Source organism: Hippopotamus amphibius, chromosome 8, assembly GCF_030028045.1.
Source record: "Hippopotamus amphibius kiboko isolate mHipAmp2 chromosome 8, mHipAmp2.hap2, whole genome shotgun sequence".
Classification (NCBI taxonomy): domain Eukaryota; kingdom Metazoa; phylum Chordata; class Mammalia; order Artiodactyla; family Hippopotamidae; genus Hippopotamus; species Hippopotamus amphibius.
In genome coordinates, this window is record NC_080193.1 from 135,745,366 (window position 1) to 135,767,069 (window position 21,704).

At 41.5% G+C, this 21,704-nt stretch overlaps 1 protein-coding gene across 8 annotated transcripts in view; it reads right to left on the bottom strand.

Moving 5' to 3' along the window:
• Positions 1-21,704, bottom strand: part of ITGB6 (integrin subunit beta 6) — a 126,418-nt gene that overhangs the window by 24,323 nt on the left and 80,391 nt on the right. For all 8 annotated transcript variants that reach the window (XM_057744237.1, XM_057744236.1, XM_057744232.1 and 5 more), the window contains 3 exons: positions 8,851-8,940; positions 2,580-2,714; positions 1,946-2,363 (listed from right to left, as the gene is read on the bottom strand). In XM_057744237.1, coding sequence (XP_057600220.1) covers positions 1,946-2,363; positions 2,580-2,714; positions 8,851-8,940 — 643 coding nt within the window. The remainder of the gene's footprint in view (positions 1-1,945; positions 2,364-2,579; positions 2,715-8,850; positions 8,941-21,704) is intronic.

Below are 21,704 nucleotides of genomic sequence, written 5' to 3' on the forward strand. Positions count from 1 at the left end.
GCACAATGCCGGGCACGTAGGAGGTGCTCCACGACTCTTTGTTGAATTTGAATGATTGTACTTTTATTATACCTTTTAAAAGAGGAAGTTACTGAGAGTAGAGGAACATCCTCTGAGTTGTTACTAAACACAAAATAGATTTTGAGAAACAGCCATGGCTGAGGATGGAAAAGTACCCCAATGTATGAAGGAAATGGGCATTGGTGACGTTTTCTGAGTCCAACTGAAGGAATAATTGTATTTCCTAAATAGAATTTCTTTAGTGATCACTGTATCTGATACAAAGAGAGGCAGTATTGTCGGACCGTCTGAACTACAAATGCACAGATCAAGTTGACTCATTGAACTTATGTCTGTCCGCATGTGTGACACAAAACAAAATGAAAGACCATTAAAAAACGGGAAGAACTGTGCTGCTAAACATGACCATCGATTTACACAGCCTTAGATCTCTGACTTCAGATTTAAAGGGTGAAATATAGGTGGGGTCAGTGTTGCTGTTATATTGTATTTGATTATGCTTTAGATTTTTTTTTTTGAAAGGCAATTTCATATGTCTTAGGCACATATTTTATTAAAGATTTCTATTAAAAATGCCATCTGGGGTTCTGCTGAATAGATTCTTTCCGAGACTTGGTGACGGCCTCTGGCTTCAGGCTGTGTTCTGTCTGCGTCTTGTGAAAAGCGGAGCGACGTGGGTTTGGAAACACACCCATTAGATAAGGAAAAACACCTTTGAGTGAAAGGGGAGAGAAATGCGTCTCAATCTGGACAGACCCTAAACGTTTCATTCTCTGGGAGGGGAAGAAAGAAGGCAGCCTCAGAGGAATCTATTGGCCGTCACAGCAGCAGCCAGGAAATGAAACGGAGGTGCCCTGCGAAGGATATCAGATGGTTTTCAAAGAGTTTGGGATTCTTTGAGGCTTCTTTTCTCAGGCCGTTTCCCCTGAAAATCAGTCTCTTTTATATGTTCCTGACACTGTGGTTTGAAAACATAACTTGCTTAGGTTTCTCTAAAGATAATGGCTTTCTGTGTTGAAAAGCTATCTGCTCACACACGGTGGAAAAAAAAAAAAAGACACAAGAGCTTAAGTTCGGCAGTCAGATACGATTTCAATCGTAACATAAATCTGTATCATTTAAAAGCATATTAACACATTTGTAATTCTTGTCTGACCAGACTGTACTTAAATATATGTGTGTATCTCTCAGAATGATTTTATAATAGTCAGGTTGTATGTAATATATTCTTAAACTACAGTGATTTTACATCTACAAAAGATATTAGAACATAGATATTTCTGCTACTTAAAATTTTTCTCAATCTCAAAAAATTCCAAGCAGTTTTTCATTTATACCCTTTCCATAGCCTTCTTCACATATGTCCTTATTCATCTTTAATATAACCAGTGCCTAACCTAGTATCTGTCACATAGCAGATGTTTAAGAAATATGTGTAGAGTGAATGCAGGCCCTGAAAGTCCATTTAGTGTTTTTGTGTCCCTCGTCCTTTGCAGTACGCCACTTAAGCAGCCTAGCTTTTTATCTTTCCAAAGTAATAGGCATTTAAGAGTTGGGTCAGACACCAGGAGCCTGCTCCAGAATAGTCTGGAAGATAATGGAGTTCGATCACATGCAGTTTTGTGGCATCTGGGTAATAACCAAAGAGAGCTCATTTCCATCTTTTACCTACTTACTCCCAGGGAAATAATAATAGAGATGTAAGTTCAGTTGGCAGAGATCTCACCCCTGGGGAATGTCAGAGCCAGAAAAAATATAAGACAAGATCGGTTACCTTAGTCTAAAGGTGAACCCACTCAGCTGATCAGCAAACATTTATTGAGCACTTACTGTGCCCAGGCAGCTGTGGAAGGCGCAAAGGATGCAAAGCCCCTCCCTGATACCTGCACGGTCGCCCAGTAAGGTGGACTTGGATGTAGCCTACCTCCGCAGAGCAGCCCTTTGTGTCTCACGCAGGAGAAATTGTCACACTGGCAGTAAGGCCCATAGATGTTTCCATAGGCGGACAGGTGGCAGATGCACTGCCCACAGTAGCAGTCGCCTCTTCCGCTGCACGAGGGGAGTGCTGGGGCCTCCTTGCAGGAGTCGGTGCTCAGCGTGTCCTCCCCGCACTCGCAGCGCGGACCCATGTGGCCGGGGTTGCAGGCGCACACCCCACACTGGAAGGAGCCGTTTCCGTTGCTGCATTTGGAGCTGTTCACCTCCACTTCCTTCTGACAGTCACAGCTGCATTCCGGACTGACAAGGATTTCCAGGGCGTCCCCCAGCCCCACAGGCTTTATGATGATGTGCCTGCTCCTTCTCTCACAGTTTGGTACACTCACAGTCACGCTGAACGAAGCCTGGAAAAGAAAATACTCGTCTTCTTCTAGCCACCAAAATGCATGGGCGGAAACAAAGCTGCATGGGGATCAGCTTTGCCAAAAGCATTTATTAGGGAATCTTTGAAAATCACTTTTGAAATTCTTGAAAGGGAAAGTCCAGCTCCAGTGCATAAAGGTAACTTCTGAGAGATCACCTGAATGTTTCCTCAGATGATCTATTCGCCATCTACTTACTGTGTCTCCCACCTTCATGTGAGAGCATTTCTTTTGGTGTGGAAAGGGGGTCCCGGTGTTACAGACGGCTGTGAATGACAGGTTGAGTCCTTCTGTGTCTCCTAACACTTCCAGCTCCACCTCGGAACGCAGTTCCTTTAGATAAGACATAAAGAGTTGAATGAAGTCACAACCAAAGAACAGAGCATGAAGAGAAGAATCTGTGAATCATGTTCCTTAAACAACAAATAAATAAAATTAAATTGGGTCTAAAAGAAATTCAGCATGTCACCAATCAAGCAAGAAAGTAAATAATACACACACACACGTCATATTTTATCGAATCTAAGATGCCATCGAGTACGAGATACACCATTATTTTATGACAATTAAATTATGACAAAATACTTCGAGGTCATTTGGCTCTACATATGCATCAAACCCATCAGTCTATCATTGCTTTAAAAATTATTTTATCCATTTTGAAGGCTTGACAAGTTTCTCCAGTCCTGAATTGCATTACTTGCCGTATAAAAGGCAAATCTTTTGCTTGTATCTCAGTGACAAAATATAACAATAGCTCCCTTTACTTGTATCCTAAGTATTATCACTTTTAGGTCCCATAAAGCAGCTGGTTGTTACTTTGTAAGGAATACAGATCATTCCTCCAACAAGGAATATTTGTTTCTCTGATATCATCAGTATTTGCCTCCCTATTATTTTGTTTTGGTACATTTCTGCACATACAATACCTTTTCAATATTGAATCATAGTGCAAACTTGGAAGATATTTTAAAATAGCACTTGTACTCAACACTTATAGTACCAACAGTGCATTTAATGAATTGGAGTGACAGTAGCGCATACAGTTACTACGAAGTTTATGCATGTGCAGGCAATGAAACCTACATGGTGACTTCCATTCTATTGAAAGCATTGGTAAGACATGACTAATTATAAAATGTATCCCAATTTTAGAGATGTTAAAATGTGAGAGAAACTGTGCCTTGAAATCAATACTGGAATTTACAGAGTCCCTATTGTACATTTAGTATAGAGCCAGGTCTGGGGCAATGAGTGTAAGACAGGATTTCTGCCCTCAAGATGATCATCTTGCTGAAAAAAACAAGATGGGACCAAGTGAAGCAGTTAACATAGTGTCAGTCAATGTACCATTAAATTAGAAAAAAAAATTGTGTAATACATAAGGGCTTGGGAGAATTCAGAAAAGAGGGTGGTCAGTGAAGGCTGAAGTATTAGAAGACCAGTCCTTAATGGCTGTGTTGGATTTAGATGTGTGGAGGGGATCACAATGGTATTTTAGGTGAGGGGACCAGAAGAGAGAAAGTGCAGTGCCAGGAATGGTACAGAATGGAGACAAGAGGGGCTCAGCCCAGGCCTGCACCCCTCCTGTCCCAGGAGACACCAGACCACAAAAAGCCCTGAGGTTTGGAGAGATGAGTTAAGACCTGTGGGAAATATTTCCTGAAGCTTTTAAGCAGGGGCCTGATTTACTGAAAATACCGCTGCAGGGAGGTTGTCTGGAAGGTGTGTGCAGGACGGGCTAGAGGAGGGGACAGGAAGACTTGAGTCAAGGAAGCTGGCGTGTTGCTGCACTCAGCCTGGCCTGAGGCGTGAGGACTGGGACGGGGTGGCTGGGATGTGTGATGACATAGGTGGAAAAGAGTAGGACTGGATTTGGGGTGTGCGGGTTATGCCAGAGGGGGACGTAAAGGCGATGTTTCCGAGGAGGAAGAATGTCAGGGAAAGAGGAGGGGAGTGCGGTTTGTCTGGGGGAAAGCTAGTGTTATTATCCAGACCTTCTTTATTCCTCCTTCTTTTCTAAAAGAGAAGTCTGTATTTGGGGGACAAAACCAAATTATTAAAAAAAAAAAACCACACAAAATAAAATAAAAAATACAATGAGTTGTTATACTGCATCTAAAAGGGTTTGAGTCCCTGTGCCCATTTCATTGATAGAATTTTCAAAGCATATTCGGTTCAAACTTTCCTGAAGGATACTTTTGGCAACTGCATGGTAAGGTGGCCCTTCCTTCCTCCTAACTCTGAGGCGCCGACTCTAAATTCTAAGTCAGTCCTCTTCCCGGCTTTGTTAGTTGCTGCATATGGTCACTCTTTCCACAGATGGCCACAGGCTGACTTTTCAGAATGTAGTCTTTGTCCGAGATTGAAGTGTCATTTCTCGGTCCTGAATATTATTCCCATCATATCTTAAGATTTCAGTTTCTGCCAATTTAGCATTAAAATGTACTCTTTACATCTGTTTTATCTCAACTAGTTACATTGCCAGTTTATTCATTCAGAAAATATTTATGGAGTGTCCAGTGTGTACCAGACACTGTTCTAGGTGTTTGGGAAACAAAAATCTTTAAAATAGCCGACCCCTTGATTGAGTTTATACTTCAGTGTGGGAAGACAGAAAGAAAACGACACAATAAATAAGAAAGTTACGTAGCACCAGGAAGGCGATAAATGCTCTGGAAGAAAGTTAGGATGGGATAATGAAGGGGGTATAGGATGCAGTTTTTAAAATGTGATCAGGGTGGGATTCATTAAGTAGGTGACATTTCAAGAAAGTGAGAGGAAATTAGCCATGCAAATATGTGTGAAAAGAGTATTTCAGGAAGAGGGTGCAGCCGTTGCAAGGGCCCAAAGGCAGGACCATGTCTGGCTTGCTCTGGGAGCAGAAGAGCGAGGAGGGCAGGGTTGCTGTACTGTAGCGGAGAGTTAGAGGAGAGTAATGGGAGGTGAAGTCAGAGGTGATGGGGTGGCGAGGAACAGACCTGGTAGGGTCCTCATAGGCTGTTTTAAAGAATTCGACGTTTACATAAAATGAGAAAGCAATTAGGGTTACATACGAAAATTCATTAATATTTTTTCATGAAAATTCTAGCTGTTTTGTTGAAAACAGAACGTAGGAAACCAAAGGAAAAGACATTTAGGAGGCTTTTGCAATAATTCAGGTGATTGAGGAGGTTGACTTGGACCAGGATGAGGACAGTGGATACAGAGATTAGATCAAATTCTAGATAAACCTGGGGGTAGAGTCAACAAGATTTCCTGATATAAGAGAAAGAGGGGGAGTGAAGGATCACTTTAAGCTTTTTGGCCCTAGCGACATGAAGGATGAAATTACCATGAGTTGAGAAGGAGAAAACTATTGGTGAAGTATGTTTGGGAGAGTCCAGGTTACTCTGCTGAGTTGCCAGCTAACATATCAACCGACTCCTAGGTCTCTCCATTTGGATGTTTGCTAGGGAAATATAGCACGGTTGCTGGGCAGCATTGAGGGCCAGCTTAAGGTCCGTGACCATGAATTTAAAGTGAGACCAGGTAGCATGATTGTATGCTTTTCCCATTTCCATTCAGCTGTGCAGAGTGAGTGGATATTACCAGGACCACAGTTGGCCAACCACCTCCAAGGCGTGGGAAGGTGCAGGGGAGTTGAGAGTGTGTCTAAGGAGTGACCACAGTGATTGAATTGAAGCTGAGGGGCCAGGTGAGAGAGGACATCAAGGGGATGAGGAACTGTACAGAGAGGATAGGGTCGATTAATTAGAGATCCTGATGAGCTGGAGGAAATATTAGGGGGACTAGCAAGAGTGAGGTGAAAAGATTGGAAATGGTAAGCAGAGAATGGATTTCGTGCAACTGAGATTATGAAGGAGTTTATTGGCAACGATAAGGTTTAAGGTATGACAAAATGTGAAGGTATGAGGAGGTAATTAAGTGGGAAGGGAACAAGATCATTTCCGAAGTGGAGTTCAAGAAACTGAGAGTCCAGGGTACAGGAAGGATCATATATATATCCTGAAATCATCAAGAATTAAGGCAGGAGTGGTGCTGGAGACAGTGGCACCGTGAACTAAATGAGGAATATGACCTGCAAGTCTGCGGATGACAGCAATTAGGAGTAGTGGGTGACATAATCTAACCCAAATGAAGGAAATCTCCGCGCTGATATAAGTGGAGTATCATATTTTAAAATTTGCCGAGAGTATTTTAATGTGAATTTCCCGAGGGACGGACATAAATGTTTGTATATTTCATCTTTTCATTCATTCATTTATTGAGTATCTGATATGAATCAGGCAAAACAAAAGAAGTCACTTCCCTTCTGGAACTTAAATGCCACCAGAGGAGCTTACCCTCGAGAGCACTGGTATTTTAGCAGCTTTTATTATGTGGTTAGGGAAGGAGAGAAAGTAGTGAATGATGGCCAGGTGAATACACATCTGGTATTTAAGTGTTTTTTTTTTTTTCCTTTTTTCTTTTTTTATGTCAAGACCGCACTGTGAAATACTGCGCTGAAGTTTGTAGTCACTAATTATAAACACAAGTTGTTTGCCTCTGCCCACTACAAGTCAGAAGCGTTTTATGTTTTCTCTCAATATGGTGTCTTTCCTTCTCTCTCCTTTTACAGGTTGGAAAGAATTCTGTCTATGGATCCCCATGTTTTAAAGTCCTTTTAGGATACATTTAAAAATAACAGAATAGAAAAATAATTTGAACCAGTGCTAATTTCTGTTGCGTACTTCACTCAGTGACTCACAGAGTTTCAATCATAACTCCAGAGCAAATTGTTTGATATAAGAATAATAGGCACTTCATATTTTTAAGACAGTAAAATAAAGACACAAGATTCACTTCAAATGTTTGATGTCTTGATTTCGACTACTGTGTAAATTATGTGAGTGACTGGGGACGTAAAGTGAGACATAAACTCTGACAGCATGCAGGGGCACAGGAGGGGAAATCTTTTTGACAATTCACTGTTTTCTAATTTGCATAACTCCTTTGAATATGTAAGTGGCCAGCACTTTTGAGAGTCCTGAGTTAAAGAAAATTGAGTGTGTTCTAATTCAGTGAAGGATTGCCATGTAATTTTATTTGATTCTACACATTAAAACTTTACTGCATGAGAGAGAGGAAGGTTTTTATAGTATTTTGTTGACAAGCTTTCCTGTCTAGAAGAATTTCAAGCATGAACTAACGTGGTGATTAATTTTTGATGTGAGCTAAGAAAATTGAAGTTTCTGAGGATATGAATTTAAAAAAAAAACCCTCCTATAACTTTAATGGACCATCTGTATTTTAGTCTTTGAGAAAATGTACTTGAGAAAAACTACCTTGCTTTTCCCTGTTAAGGTGAGTTTCAAAATCGATGGGGTGATGTCAAAAATTCTGGGGTTTTGTTTTGTTTTGTTTTTTTCAAAATATGTAGCTTCCTTCCCTTAAAGTTCTCCTAAGACATCTGTGAGAAGAATCTGGACACGCCTATTTTTTTAAAAAATCTTCCAGATGATTCAGAAATGTCAAGGAACACTGGTTCAGTATATGCTAAATATTGGCATATAGTGCATATGGGTCATTTATTTGCAATTTTAAAACATCAAAAAGTAGAATTTTATTCATTTGTTATTATGTAACTGCTGTTTAGGGCAAATACCGGAGCTTTACTGCTTTATAAAATTTTATTTTTTCATTCCTGTCCTAATTTAGAACTTCATCTTTGTGCGTGTGTGTGTGCACGCGTGTTTCTTTGTACATAAAGGCAAAAAGAAGGGATGATAATGATATTTAGGAACCCAAATAAAAAGGGTTGGCAACTGGCCATCCACTGTTATGAAATGGAGACAAAGAGAGAAAACACAGCAGCCCTTTAGGTATGTATCTTATTTTAAGGGAATAATTCTGTCTTCAGGCACTAATTTACAATGACAAGGCAAAAAAGAAAAAAAATGTATATAAGTATATATATGACGTAAAAGAAGCGGAAAATTTCCCTGCTTCCCAAAAGCAGAGAATCTACAAAGTGGTGTTCCTGGTGTGCCTTGGTGTTTTTTCCCCTGAGTTATGATGTTTCATTAAGCCCGTGGAGTTAGTTCTCATAGCTCTGTTACTCGTTGGCAATTTAAACAATTTTTTTCAGGCAGAGAAGAGGGATGCTTAATTATGTGACTCATGAAGCCTTTTCAGCAGAATTAAAATTTTGCAGGTGACAATGCTGCTATTGGTTATTACTATAAAAACAACCTCAAGTTTATGATCAGGTTTATGATTTTTCTACCTTCTGCCCCACCTTCCGGGAAGAATCTCTGCAAATAAAGTGAACAAAATTTATATTTTGGCTGCATTAATGCAGATAGATTTTCTTTGGATAAGCACTATCTCTAGCAACAAAGGAGAGTGCATTTAACTGCCTAAAACATATCTTAGTTTTTAAATACCAAAGAAATGCAAAAGAAAACCCAACAGTAAAATATCATACTTCATAAGCTGAGATGATCAGCTGGAGAATGTTTCCGGAGTCCTTCTGAAGTACCCCTACTGTAGCTCCAGGAATGAGTTTTGCATAGTTCTGTAAACAAAAAAGAATAAATCAATCTTTGCTCCCTGTAATAGAGAAGCATTAAGTGTGGGTTTCAACCTGCTGGTTGAGATCACCTCTATTTAACTGGCCAGGAGAAACAGGCTCCTGATACTAAATGGGTGTTTCGTCCAAAACTGTAGCCCTACCTCGTGCTGCTTCCTGCATTCAAGTGGGAAGTGAAATGGCCAGAGTTGCCACTGGCATTTGTCTAGGGCCGTGATTTATGTCACAACGGGAGTCAAGTCTCAAATAGAAATAACACATATAACATCTTCCATTCATGGAGCGTCCTTTGGAAAATTCTGACCATACTACTAGGAACTGTCTTCTTTTTTTTGTAGCATTGCAGAAACTAAAGTTTGGGTCACGTGGGTCCCTCACTGCCATTGGGTCACCCTGCAGGTCATTCAGTCCAGAGGTCTTAATTGTCAATCATTGTCAATTGAATTGTTCGGATGCTTGCTGTTAACTCCCGCTTTCCTGGAGGTAATTAGTTCTCTTTTAGGGATGTCAGCATGGTACTGGGGTGGGTTGGAATCCCTCCCCACTCATCACGATTGTGTGAATCAGAACCTAGCTCTAAACCATCTGCATTCTCCACCTGCATTGCTTCCCCTGAGATGTGGTTCCCACCAGAGGAGAATTCACACTACTAGTTCATTCATCCCTTCAGATATCAAACATGGCCAAGGATTGAAGCATTTCAAAGAAGGCAGTTTTCTAGACAGCTGAAAAATATCACTTCCTTAAGTTTTATGTTTTAAAACTTTATTGCCAGACTAAAAGTTTTCTAAGATGTTCAGGACACACTCTTGTCTTCCTAAATAAAGACATTCAAGCATACCTTGACTTTTTTCTTGAAGAAATAGTCATGCTTATTAATATGAACTATAACCCTGTAATCATCAAATGCTTCTCAGGTCCGCAGATAGATCACATCCTTACCAGGTGGACCCCAACTGCTATGCTTTTGTTTAATTTATTTGTTTTTAAATAGTTTCTATCTTCTCCTTGTTAAGCTGTAAGGTATCACTTGTGTACCAGTTCACTCATTTATTCGTTTATTGTTGCATTCAACAACATCTAGTAAGTAGGCTTAATATTCTGTGCTACATCAAGAAGAAACAATCACTCATTTTGTCAGCTGTGCTCTTCTAACGTTTCTGTGTGTTGTGAAATCAGATGACTGAATTTATTACAATTGTGGGCAAAAAAGAGAAATAAGCTTTGAGTGAAGAATTTAGAACATATTCCATAGTTCAAATATAATGACATCCTATCTTATACCAAAGATTTGTTTCGAAAATGCAAAGCCATTCATTATAATCATGATACTAAGTACATACATCAGGACAAGGGGAACCAAAGAGAGGAACAAATGGAGCCGGGGTGATGTTGGAACATCAACATGTTCTGGGAGGTCCCGGGCACTTGCCAGAGGTAGGCACCCAGGTTAAGACCAAACCTTCTACTCCTGGTATATGGAAATAAGGGCTTTGGTTCTAATTTGTGGGGTTTTGTCATGTTCTACTTATTTCACCATTCATGATTGTGTTTAAGTTTGAAGTTGATGGAAATCTGAACTCCTAAAAAAGTGTCAGTTGTCTATCTGTCTTGACACTGTGTGTTATTATTGAAGGGGCTGTGGGTACTAACCTGGGTAACATCCCTCCTGTCACTTCGGGCCCCCCCATCACTGCCTGTTGAAGGTGGGTCCCCTTTGGTTTCCCCAAGTCAGGTAGAACTTGTCAAATACAGGGAAGGCATCGGTTCATTGACTCACCTTTTCAAATAAACACATGTCAAAAGGGCCATGAAGCATGAGATCTGTGGTTAACAGCAAATACCTAAATGGGAACTTGAATTTCACTCAAGTGGAGCTGGAATGCGTGTAAATTTGACTGGTTCTAGAAGAGAAGGTGGAGGGAATCTTTAGAGTTTGGCAAAGAAAGGTTTAGAGCCTTTTGAAAAAGAAGCTTAGCTTTGCATGAAACCGCTATCCTTGAAAAATGTCCTGGTATCCCCAAGGCTGAGATATAATGGGTATTTTCCAGAAGCACTAGTTCAAGTGGCCTCCAGATTCTGGTTAATTCTTGGTTAACAAAGCCAAATCCATCTACTTGCTGAAGCATAATTATGATCCTGCATGTGGTATGACATTTGGCTTTTGGCTGCTAGGACAAGTGGTTGAACATTAATCACATTGGCTGATTGCCGCTAGAGCAAGGGTAGAAAGGAGTTGGCAGCTAGTAGCAGTACCCAGGGATGACACTGATCATTGTGGAGGGGAAGACTATTAATTAATTTCTGGATGCTGATTTCCCCCAAAAGCATTGCAAATAACTAACTAAGAACATGGACAATTTGGCTTCCTGATCTAACGCGGTAAAAAAATTACACTTTAAATCTTGTAGTATTATGATTACTGTAAATATCATGTGTCAAATGCCTTTCTTTCACTAAAGCCCTAAAGTGCTATTATAAATTGTCCTGATTAAACATGTTTAGTGTTAGAAAAAGGATGATTTTGCATGCCTGGATGTGATAAATTATAGCAGTGTGACTGGAGAAGAGAACTCTTAGATATTAGAAATGGTGAACTCTGAAAACGCATGAGCTGATTAGAAATGCAAAATTCTATGCTTGGACTTGAATTTCTTGGGCTCGCGTTCCCTGTTATCTGTCCATGGATTATCCTAATTATGGATTTTCTCCCTTTCCTCCCCACCATGCCACCCAGGAGTTCCTGAGGTTGCTTTTCTCTCTCGTGTTTGCAAGGTTGGCTTTTTCTGCTCGCCTTCATTTTCTTAACTTCCTTGGTCAAGCCTCATTTTTTTGTTCACATTGCCCCAACCTCAAAAAAGACTTCTTATTTGTCCAACAGTCTGCATGTGCTCCCTGGAAATCTCCTGTTTGTCAAGGGTAGAGGATAGGAAATGGACAGGGCATGATTTAGTGGGCAGGCATCAAAGGCTTCCAAGGAAAGTGCCTGAATTCACAGCCGCACACTTCAGGCTCCTCTTGGAGAGAATCTCTAAGTTCAGGGCCTCTGGGAGTCCGGCTGCCTGAACCAGCTATCAGGTGCGCACTCCTGCTTGACTGAGGGCAGAGGAACCGCAGACCCACACACCTGCCGCCCCAGGTAGCCGTGGACGGGCTGTTGGCTGGTTTTCTCTTTAAAGAAACTCAGAATGAGGACCTTGGCAGCCCCTCTTGCTGTTCTCGCAAGAGACAGCTCCCAATGGGACCTCTGTTCCTGCTTTGACTGTACATCCTGTTGGGTTAACTCTCATCTTCAGGCTCAGAGCCTGGCTCTATTCTGGGATACAGTTTATTATTAGCTGTATCCTTGCTGGGCATCATGATTGGGTTTTTGCTTTAGATGGTGACTCTACTGGGCCCTTATGTCCTACTCTTGTGACATTTGTGCTGTAGTGTCATGGGCTCCTCACCACTTCAGACTCATCAGCCACTGTTTTATATAGACCATAATACTCACGTTCCTCATCAGAGGGTGGGAAGTCAGAAGTCAACTTGCTGTATATCTGCGAGTAGTATTTTAATAAAGAATTTGTAAAACCCAATATTTAGGGCAACCTGATGCTTCCCTTGAGGCTCTGTGCTTGTTTAACTCTTTCTGTGGAGCCTCACTGATGTGGAGGGATTTTATGCTCAGCACTGTTGATTTTCAATATTGTACGATTAACCAACGCCACTGTTCTTGCTCTTTAACTGTACTTACTAAACGTTTTTTGCTAAAATACACTTAGTAAAAGGTTGGCTTGTATTCGTTGAGAACCTATGAGCTTATATAAGCTGTTCGCACATATTTCCTCTAATCTTACACAATACTTTTTGGGTCATCATCTTGTGACGTGCCACTTTAGTTTAGTGGCTCCTATTTGTGCCTTCTTTCTCTCTCTCTCTCAACTTTAGCGGCAGTATAACACACATACACAATGAACAAGGAATAAGTATACAGTTCAATGACTGTTTAAAAAGTAAGCAAGTGTAAACCACCACCAAGATCAAGAAACAGAACACAATCAGCCCCTAGACTCCTCTCTTGTACTTCCTCCTAGTCATCACTCCTCCTCTAAAGCCTACCCACTATTTTGACTTTTATCACTGTAGAAGTCAGGGGAGATATCTTTATTGCCTTAAGGGTAACAAAACTGTCTTAAGTAGGACACCAAAGAACTACCTATAAAGGAAAAGACTGATAAATAAAATTAAGGATTTCTGCTCTGAAAAGATGCCTTTAAGACAGTGAGAAGAAGCCACTGACTGGGAGAAAATATCTGTAATGCATGTATGCATCTGAATCAGCACCAGAATGTCCAAACAACTTCTATACATCAGCAGGAAAAGACATCTCTTGGTAAAAAATGGATATGTAAAAGACAAAAGAGTATGTGAAAAGTGTTCAACATCATTAATCTTTAGAGAAATATACATTGAAACCACAATGAGATGCCAGGGTGCACCCACTACAATGGCTACAATCAAAAAAACCGACGATGCCCTCACACACTTCCCATGGGAGCCTAAAGTGGTACAGTTTTCCACTTTGGAAAACTGGCAGTTGCTACTGTCGCTGAACTTGACCTAGTAGTTCCACTCTTGGGTATATCCACACAACAGAAACGAACCCACAGTGTATGGCTGTTCTGAGACGAGTAAATGCACAGAGAGGCATTCATTCTTGTCGTCAAGGGGATGCTTCTTCGGAATCAAGATGCCACCTAAATTGGAGAAAGTGCCAGTAAAGCTGAAACGGTCTCAGATCTTCCAGGTGTTTGGCCACAAGGAGGAATCAGTTCCTACCAGGATTCCTTCTCCCTGGGGGTGAACCCAAGGGGGGTGTACACTGGAGAAATTCCCCGGCCTTCATGGTACAGCCTGCTTCCTTCTTAATCTTGCTCCTTCTACAGGAGCTGGTTCCAGGACCGAGTCCTCCTAAGTTGCAGTTACCAATTCAGGGTGGAGAGGTCCTCACAAGCTTCTTGGCATCCACAAGCACCTCCTGCTTTTCAACGCCCGCATCCCCAGGAACCCAAGGCTCCGGGAGCATCTGTTGTTGTGGGGACTCTGGGGTGGCCAAAGGAAAGTGGCAGGAAGGCTGAGGAGAGGAAGACATTGTTCTCCATCTTCTCCATTCCACATGGCTCACTGGTCTGGTGTGATGAGCCCATACTGCAGACGGGGCTAAAGGCACCAGAGCTCGACTGATCCCCTGAACTACCATGATCTGGGAGAGGAAAACTGGAGCTGACATTTCTACCTGAGAGTGGCATCTCTTTCGTTCTCCACAGAAGCTCTATTGTTTAGGTATCATTGTTATCCATAATAATATCCATGATTAAACCAAGATACTGAGGTCCGGAGAGTTTAGTTAACTTGCCCGAGGTCAACCAGTCAGGAAGTAATAGAGCCAGACCCACCTGCCATGCTCTGCCCTGGAGTTAGAGCTCTTAACCAGCCCACTGACAGTAGGTACCTGGAAATGGCTCTCCTGGTCTAGCGATGTCATTGGTGGGCCCGGGAGAGGTTAATAAGCAAGCCTAAGTTAACTGGATGTATTCGCTTCCTGGGGCTGCTGGAACTAAGTACCACAAACTGGGTGGCTTACAACAACAAAAACTGTCTCACAGTTCTAGAGGCCAGACGTCTAAGAGCAAGGTGTCTCATGCTCCCTCTGAAACCTGTAGGGGAGAATCAGTCCTTGCCTCTTTCTAGCTGCTGGTGGTCGCTGGTAACCTGTGGCTTTCCTTGGCTTATAGATCTTTACTCCAGCCTCTGCCTCCACAGTCACATGGTGCTCTCTCTTCTGTGTCTCAGTCTCTGTGTCTCTTCTAAGAACACCTGTCATGTTGGATTGAGGCTCTACCCTGCTCAAGTATAACCTCATCTTAAGTAATTATATCCGTGAAGCCCTATTTCCAAAGAAGGTCACGCTCTGAGGTACTAGGTGTTAGGACTTTAACATATCTTTTGGGCGGAGTGCGGGGCATAATTCAATACATGAGATTCTGCTAGGGCTCTTTCAATTTCTTTAACCTTTAAGGATTTTAAGCCTTCATTTTAGCTGGAGAAGTGAGTACCTTACCGGGTTACAGGAGCTAATGAGTGGTAGAAACAGGTCTTGACTTTAAAGCCAGTGCTCACTTGGCTTCACCTGGTCACTGTGCAAATGTCAACAGCCATCAAGGGGGAGTCTCATTGGAAAGTTAAGATAATAATGCCTGGTGTATGTATATGTATATAGGCTTGGAGATTACAGAACACTTTCCTACTCAAAGCAAAAAGAAGGGAAGAGAAAGGGTTGTGACTGTAATCACTTTCAAATTGAAAGGCTACATCTTGAAAGACATGTAGGAAGTTGTGAGACCATGGAGGCAAAAAGCATTTTTTTCCTGGGGGACCGTATTGCACCATTTATCTGATCAAAGGAAAACAGCTCTTTGCCGGTGAAGGCTCACTTTTGTCAGGCAGTGTGCTTCTTCCAGAGCTGGGGGCCAGCTGGGTTGGCTGAAATAAGTCCTTCTGAAGGTAATCAGAAGGCTTTCTTCCCGTGAGATCTTTCATTCTTGTGAGGTTTTATTCTCCTGTTCATTATCGGTAAACGCAGGGCTCCCAGTATTATGCAAAAGTTTACCCCCAGGCTCGACTGTGTTACTAGGACACCCAAGATTCCAAAAAGAATATGTAATTGTTTCTGGCACAAGGTAGCGTGAATGTCTGTCTCTGGGTTGCGTGATATCTGCTTTGCCTCTAGGCTTTTAATTGTCAGCATTCCACAGTCAGACGGGCAGCGATGGGGGTGTGCTAATTAGATCAGGTGCTTGATCTTGAAGTCTGCACCAGCGATGACTAGGTAGTCGGCTTCGGAACTTTTGAGAACTCCCCGTCTTTCTCCCAGTCTGCCCTGGAATGTAATTATCTTGTCAGCCGAGAAGCTGCATCGCACAGCTGAACGAGTGCTCGGCAGCAGTCACTGAGCGATAAGGGGAGACGAATGGGCCCACCGTGCGTGACTGTTTGAGACAAACAAATGCACAGAGAGGCATTGGAGAATGGAGGCTGAGAGAACAAAGGGGCTACACTGAGTATTTGTTCCTGAGGATACTTCAGATCTTCTGTTAATAAGATTACCCTGCCTTTCGAGAGGGATTGCAGCCCTTTGCTGGCAAATGCAAGTCCCAAAGCTTTGGAAAGCTTCTTTCAAAACGGGAAGAGACACTGGGCTCAGTAGCTAGCAGCCTATGTGCTTTGCAGACCAAAAGGCAGGTAATAAAACTTTGAAGGATGACTGGTAGGAACATAATGAAGGGGACCAGAAAATAGAAAGCAGGTGTCTGGGTGAGGACTGCTAAAGAGGATATGGCCCTCGCTACTCCAAGTGTGGGGGGTGGACTGGTAGTATCAGTGTCATCTGGAAGCTTGTGAGAAATGCAAAATCTCATTTTAAATTTTTTGAGGACACTCCGTACTCTTTTCCATAGGGGTGGCACCAATTTACATTCTCACCAACAGTGCACGAGGGTTCCCTTTGTTCCACTTCCTCGTAGCACTTGTCATTTCTTGTCTTTTTGATGATAGCTATTTCTAACAGATGTGAGGTAGTATCTTATTGTTGTTTAGATTTGCATTTTCCTGATAATGACTGATGTTGAGCATCTTCTCATGTGCCTGTTGGCCACCTGTATGTCTTCTTTGGAAAAATGTCTATTCAGGTCCCCTGTCCGATTTAAAATCAGATTTTTTAACGACTATTGAATTGTATAAGTTTTTTATATATTTCGGATATTAACCCTTTATCAGGTGTATGATTTGCAAATATTTTCTCCTATTCTTTGGTTGCCTTTTCATTTTGTTGGTGGTTTCCCTTGCTGTGCAGAGGCTTTTTAGTTTGATGTAGTCCCACTTGTTCATTTCTGCTTTTGTTGCCTCTGCCTTTGGGATCAGATCTGAACAATTACCACCAAGATTGATGTCAAGAAGAGCTTACAACCTACGTTTTCTTCTAGGAGTTTTACAGTTTTAGATCTTAAATTCAAGTCTTTAATCCATTTTGAGTTAATTCTTGTGTACTGCGGAAGGTAGTGCTCTAGTTTCATTCTTTCACATGTGTATGTCCAGTTTTCCCAGCACCATTTATTGAATAGACTGTCCTCTTCCCATTGTATATTCTTGTCTCCTTTATTATAAATTGATTGACCACACATGTGTGGGTTTATTTCTATCACATGATCGAGCAATTCCACTTCTGGGTATTTATCCAAAGAAAATGAAAATACTAATTCAAAAAGATACATTCACCCCATGTTCATTGCAACATTATTACAATAGCCAAGATGTTGAAGCAAACTAAGTGCCCATCAATGGATGAATGGATAAAGAAGATATGTATGCACACACACACACACACACACACACACACACACACACACAAAATGGAATATTTCTCAGCAATAAAAAAGAAAGGATTCTTGCCATTTGCTACATAAATGGACTTTGAGGGCATTATGCTAAGTTAAAGAAGTCAGATAGAGAAAGACAAATACCATATGATTTCACTTAGACACGGAATCTAAAAACAAATAAATGAATCAAATCAAACAAAATAAACAAATAAAAAAGCCAAGTTCATAGATTCAGAGAACAGATTGATGGTTGCCAGGGGTGAGGTGGGCGGGGAATGTGAGCAAAAGGAGTGAAGGAATCAAAAGGTACAAACTTCCAGTTATAAAATAAATGTCATGGTATGGAATGTACAGTATGGTGACTATAGTTAATACTGTATTGCATATTTGGAAGTTGCTAAGATAGTAAATCTTAAAAGTTCCCATCACAAGAAAAAATTTTGTAACTATGTGTAGTGACAGGCAGTAACCTAGACTTATTATGGTGATCACTGTGGGCTGTGTATACAAATGTTGAATTGTTATGTTGTTCTGCTGAAATTAACATAATGTTATATGTCATTTATACCTCAATAAAAAAAAGAAAAGAAAAGAAAAGAAAAAAATGCAAAATCTCAGGCCCCAGCCCAGACCTCGTAAATCAGAGTCTATATTTTAACAGACTCCCTGGGCCTTTGAGACACCAGGGGAGATTTTTTTAAAAAATACTGATGCCTGGGTCTCAGCCCCTGAGATACTGATTTAATTGCATCAAGGTGTGACCTGGGCCTTGGGTTTTTTAGGAAGTTTCCTAGGTGAGTCGAATGAGTGCCAACCTTTAAGAATGTCTGTTATGGAATGGGCTGACCACACCATTCTTGTCAGAAGGATGCTTTCAGGAATAGCTCTGGCAACTTGGAAAATAAAGGTGTTATGTTTTTAAAACGGTACACCTGTAATCCCTTTGGGGTCCTCAATTTGACATACACCTGTGACATCTATTTTCTACTCAACAACAAAAGTGGTGTTTTCGAATACCTTCTACCCACGGAATAGCACTATGCTTATTCCCTTTGGCCTTCAAGATGGAGGGGTCTGGTTTTAACCTACCTTTCCCACTCCATCCCCTTCTACTCCAGCTTACAACAGGCTGATGAGACTTTTTTCAGTTTGTCAAACACACTGAGCACTGAGTACTTTGCTACCTCAAGGTCTTTGCACATTCCTTCTTCGCTTGCCAGCTCTTAACCTTCAGGTTGCTGCTTTATTCATAGTCACTTCTTGGAAGGGGTCTTCCAGGAAGATCCTATAGAAATATAGTCTCACACTCTCCTCTTCCATTATTCTCCTTTGCTGTATAATATTTTCCATTGTTTTTAGTAATTCTTTCAAAGCTTTTAGTATGTGGCCCAAATATTGCATGGAACACACTCAGATGTAAAACATTTGAAATTCAAATTTGATTGGACATTCTGTAGTTTGATGTGCTAAATCTGGCAACCCTATAGAAAAAGGATGCCAACCCCTGAATTAGTGAATAAAATGTGCCCAAACTGTTCAAGCACAACAAAATTTTCTATTTCAAAAATTTTCTGTTTACTTTTTGAAGATTCAAGACTGTAAGGGCAACAAAATACTGAGCTATGTTGTAACTAATAGTGACCCCTTTGCAGCATAGTTTGGGCTCTTTCAGATAACTAGCCATAAAGTTAAAATATATAATACTCTCAAATTTCTCTTATGTCTGCGGGCTGTCAGTTTAACTTGTCCCGTGTGCCTTGATGTCGTCTGTGATTGTGTAAAAGGCTGTGCCTTGTGGAGAATGCATGGGTACAGTTAAACTCTGCATGGTGGTCCAAGCCCGGGTGACTGTCCCTTAAGCATAACTGTAATTTGGGCCAGCCTCACAGAAACAGAGTGGCCAAGTGCAGCCATAAGAAAGCCTTCAGGGGATAGATGGGTAACTAAGTCCCCACACACTGTGGGGCTTCCTACAGCTTTGAACACTTTGTGCTACAGAGAAGAGCCTTTGAAGAAACTGAGTTTGTCCATAGACGTTAAGAGTCCTCACCAATACAATACTTTAAGGGATAAGAAAACGGATACTAGAAATAATTTGTTGGTCCTATTAAAGACATTGCATGAATGTATAAAAAAGTAACCAAGTGTCATTTGAATATGTAAACAAGTAACTTGGACATCCAGAGACAAAGGAGAAGCCGTAATGAGATGGCAGGAGGGGCGCAATCGTGTTAAAATCAAATCCCATAAATGCTGGGTGGGTGACTCACAAGCTGGAGAACAGTTATACTGCAGAAGTCCACCTACTAATGTGAGGGTTCTGAGCCCCATGTCAGGCTTCCCAACCTGGGAGTCCAGCAATGGGAGGAGGAATCCCCAGAGAATCAGACTTGGAAAGCCAGTGGGATTTGACTACAGGACCTCCACGGGACTGGGGGAAACAGAGACTCCACTCTTGGAGGGCACACAAAAAAGGGTGCTCACCAGGACCCAGGGGGAAGGAGCAGTGACCCCATAGGAGACTGAACCAGACCTACCTGCTGGTGTTGGAGGGTTGCCTGCAGAGGTGGGGGGGTGGCTGTGGCTCACCGAGGAGACAGGGGCACTTGTGGCAGGGGTTCTGGGAGGTGCTCATTGGCATGAGCCTTCCCAGAGTCCACCATTAGCCCCACCAGAGAGCCTGTAAGCTCCAGTGCTGGGTAGCCTCAGGTTAAGTGACCAACAAGGTGGAAACGCAGTCCCACCCATTGGCAGACAAGCAGATCAAAGTGTCACTGAGCTCTGCCCACCAAATCAGATTAAAGTTTTACTGAGCTCCACCCACCCAGCCCTACCCACCATCAGTCCCTCCCATCAGGAAACACCCACCAGCCTCCTAGACAGCTTCCTCCACAAGAGAGCAGACAGCAGAATCAAGCAGTATCAGCACTATTTCATCTTGTGGAACTGAAAACCACAGCCACAGAAAGAGAAAATGAAATGGCAAAAGACTTTGTACCAGATGAAGGGACAAGATAAAACACCAGAAAGACAACTAGATGAAGAAGAGATAGGCACTTTTCTGGAAAAAGAATTCAGAATAATGATGGTGAAGATGATCCAGGACTTTGAAAAAAGACTGGATGCAAAGATTGAAAAGTTGTAAGAAAAGTTTACCAAAGACCTAGAAGAATTAAAGAGCAAACAAACAGAGGTATGCAACACAATAACTGAGATGAAAAATACACTATAAGGAACTAATAGCAGATTAACTGAGGCAGGAGAGCGAATAAGTGACCTGGAAGACAGAATGGTGATAACACTGATGCAGAAAAGAATAAAGAAAAAAGAATGAAAAGAACTGAAGACAGCCTAAAAGACCTCTGGGACAATGTTAAACACACCAACATTTGCACTATAGGGGCCCCAGAAGGAGAAGAGAGAGAGAAAGGACCTGAGAAAATACTGGAAGAGATTATAGCTGAAAACTTCCCTTACATTGGAAAGGAAATAGCTACCCAAGTGAAGGAAGCACAGAGAGTCCCAGGCAGGATAAACCCAAGGAGAAAAACACCAAGACATATAGTAGTCAAATGGACAAAAACTAAAGACAGAGAAAAGTTATTAAAAGCAACAAGGGAAAAATGACAACATACAAGGGAACTCCTGTAAGGTTAACAGCGGATTTCTCAGCAGAAACTTTGCAAGCCAGAAGGGAGTGGCATGATATATTTAAAGTGATGACAGGGAAGAACCCACAACCAAGAATACCCTACCCAGCAAGGATCTCATTCAGATTTGATGGAGAAATCAAAACCTTTACAGACAAGCAACAGTTAAGAGAATTCAGCACCACCAAACCAGCCCTACAACAAATGCTAAAGGAACTTCTCTAAGTGGGAAACAGAATAGAAGAAAAGGACCTACAAAAACAAAAACAAAACAATTAAGAACATGATAATAGGAACATACTTATCAATAATTACCTTGAATGTAAATGGACTAAATGCACCAACCAAAAGACACAGACTGGCTGAATGGATACAAAAACAAGACCCATATATATGCTGTCCCCTAGAGACCCACTTCAGACCTAGGGACACATACAGACTGAAAGGGAGGGGATGGAAAAAGATATTCCATGCAAATGGAAATCAAAAGAAAGCTGGAGTAGTGATACTCCTATCAGATAAAATAGACTTTAAAATAAAAAATGTTACAAGAGACAAGAAAGGACACTACATAAAGATTGAGGGATCCATCCAAGAAGAAGAGATAACAATTATAAATATACATACACCCAATATAGGAGCACCTCAATACATAAGGCAAATGCTAACAACTATG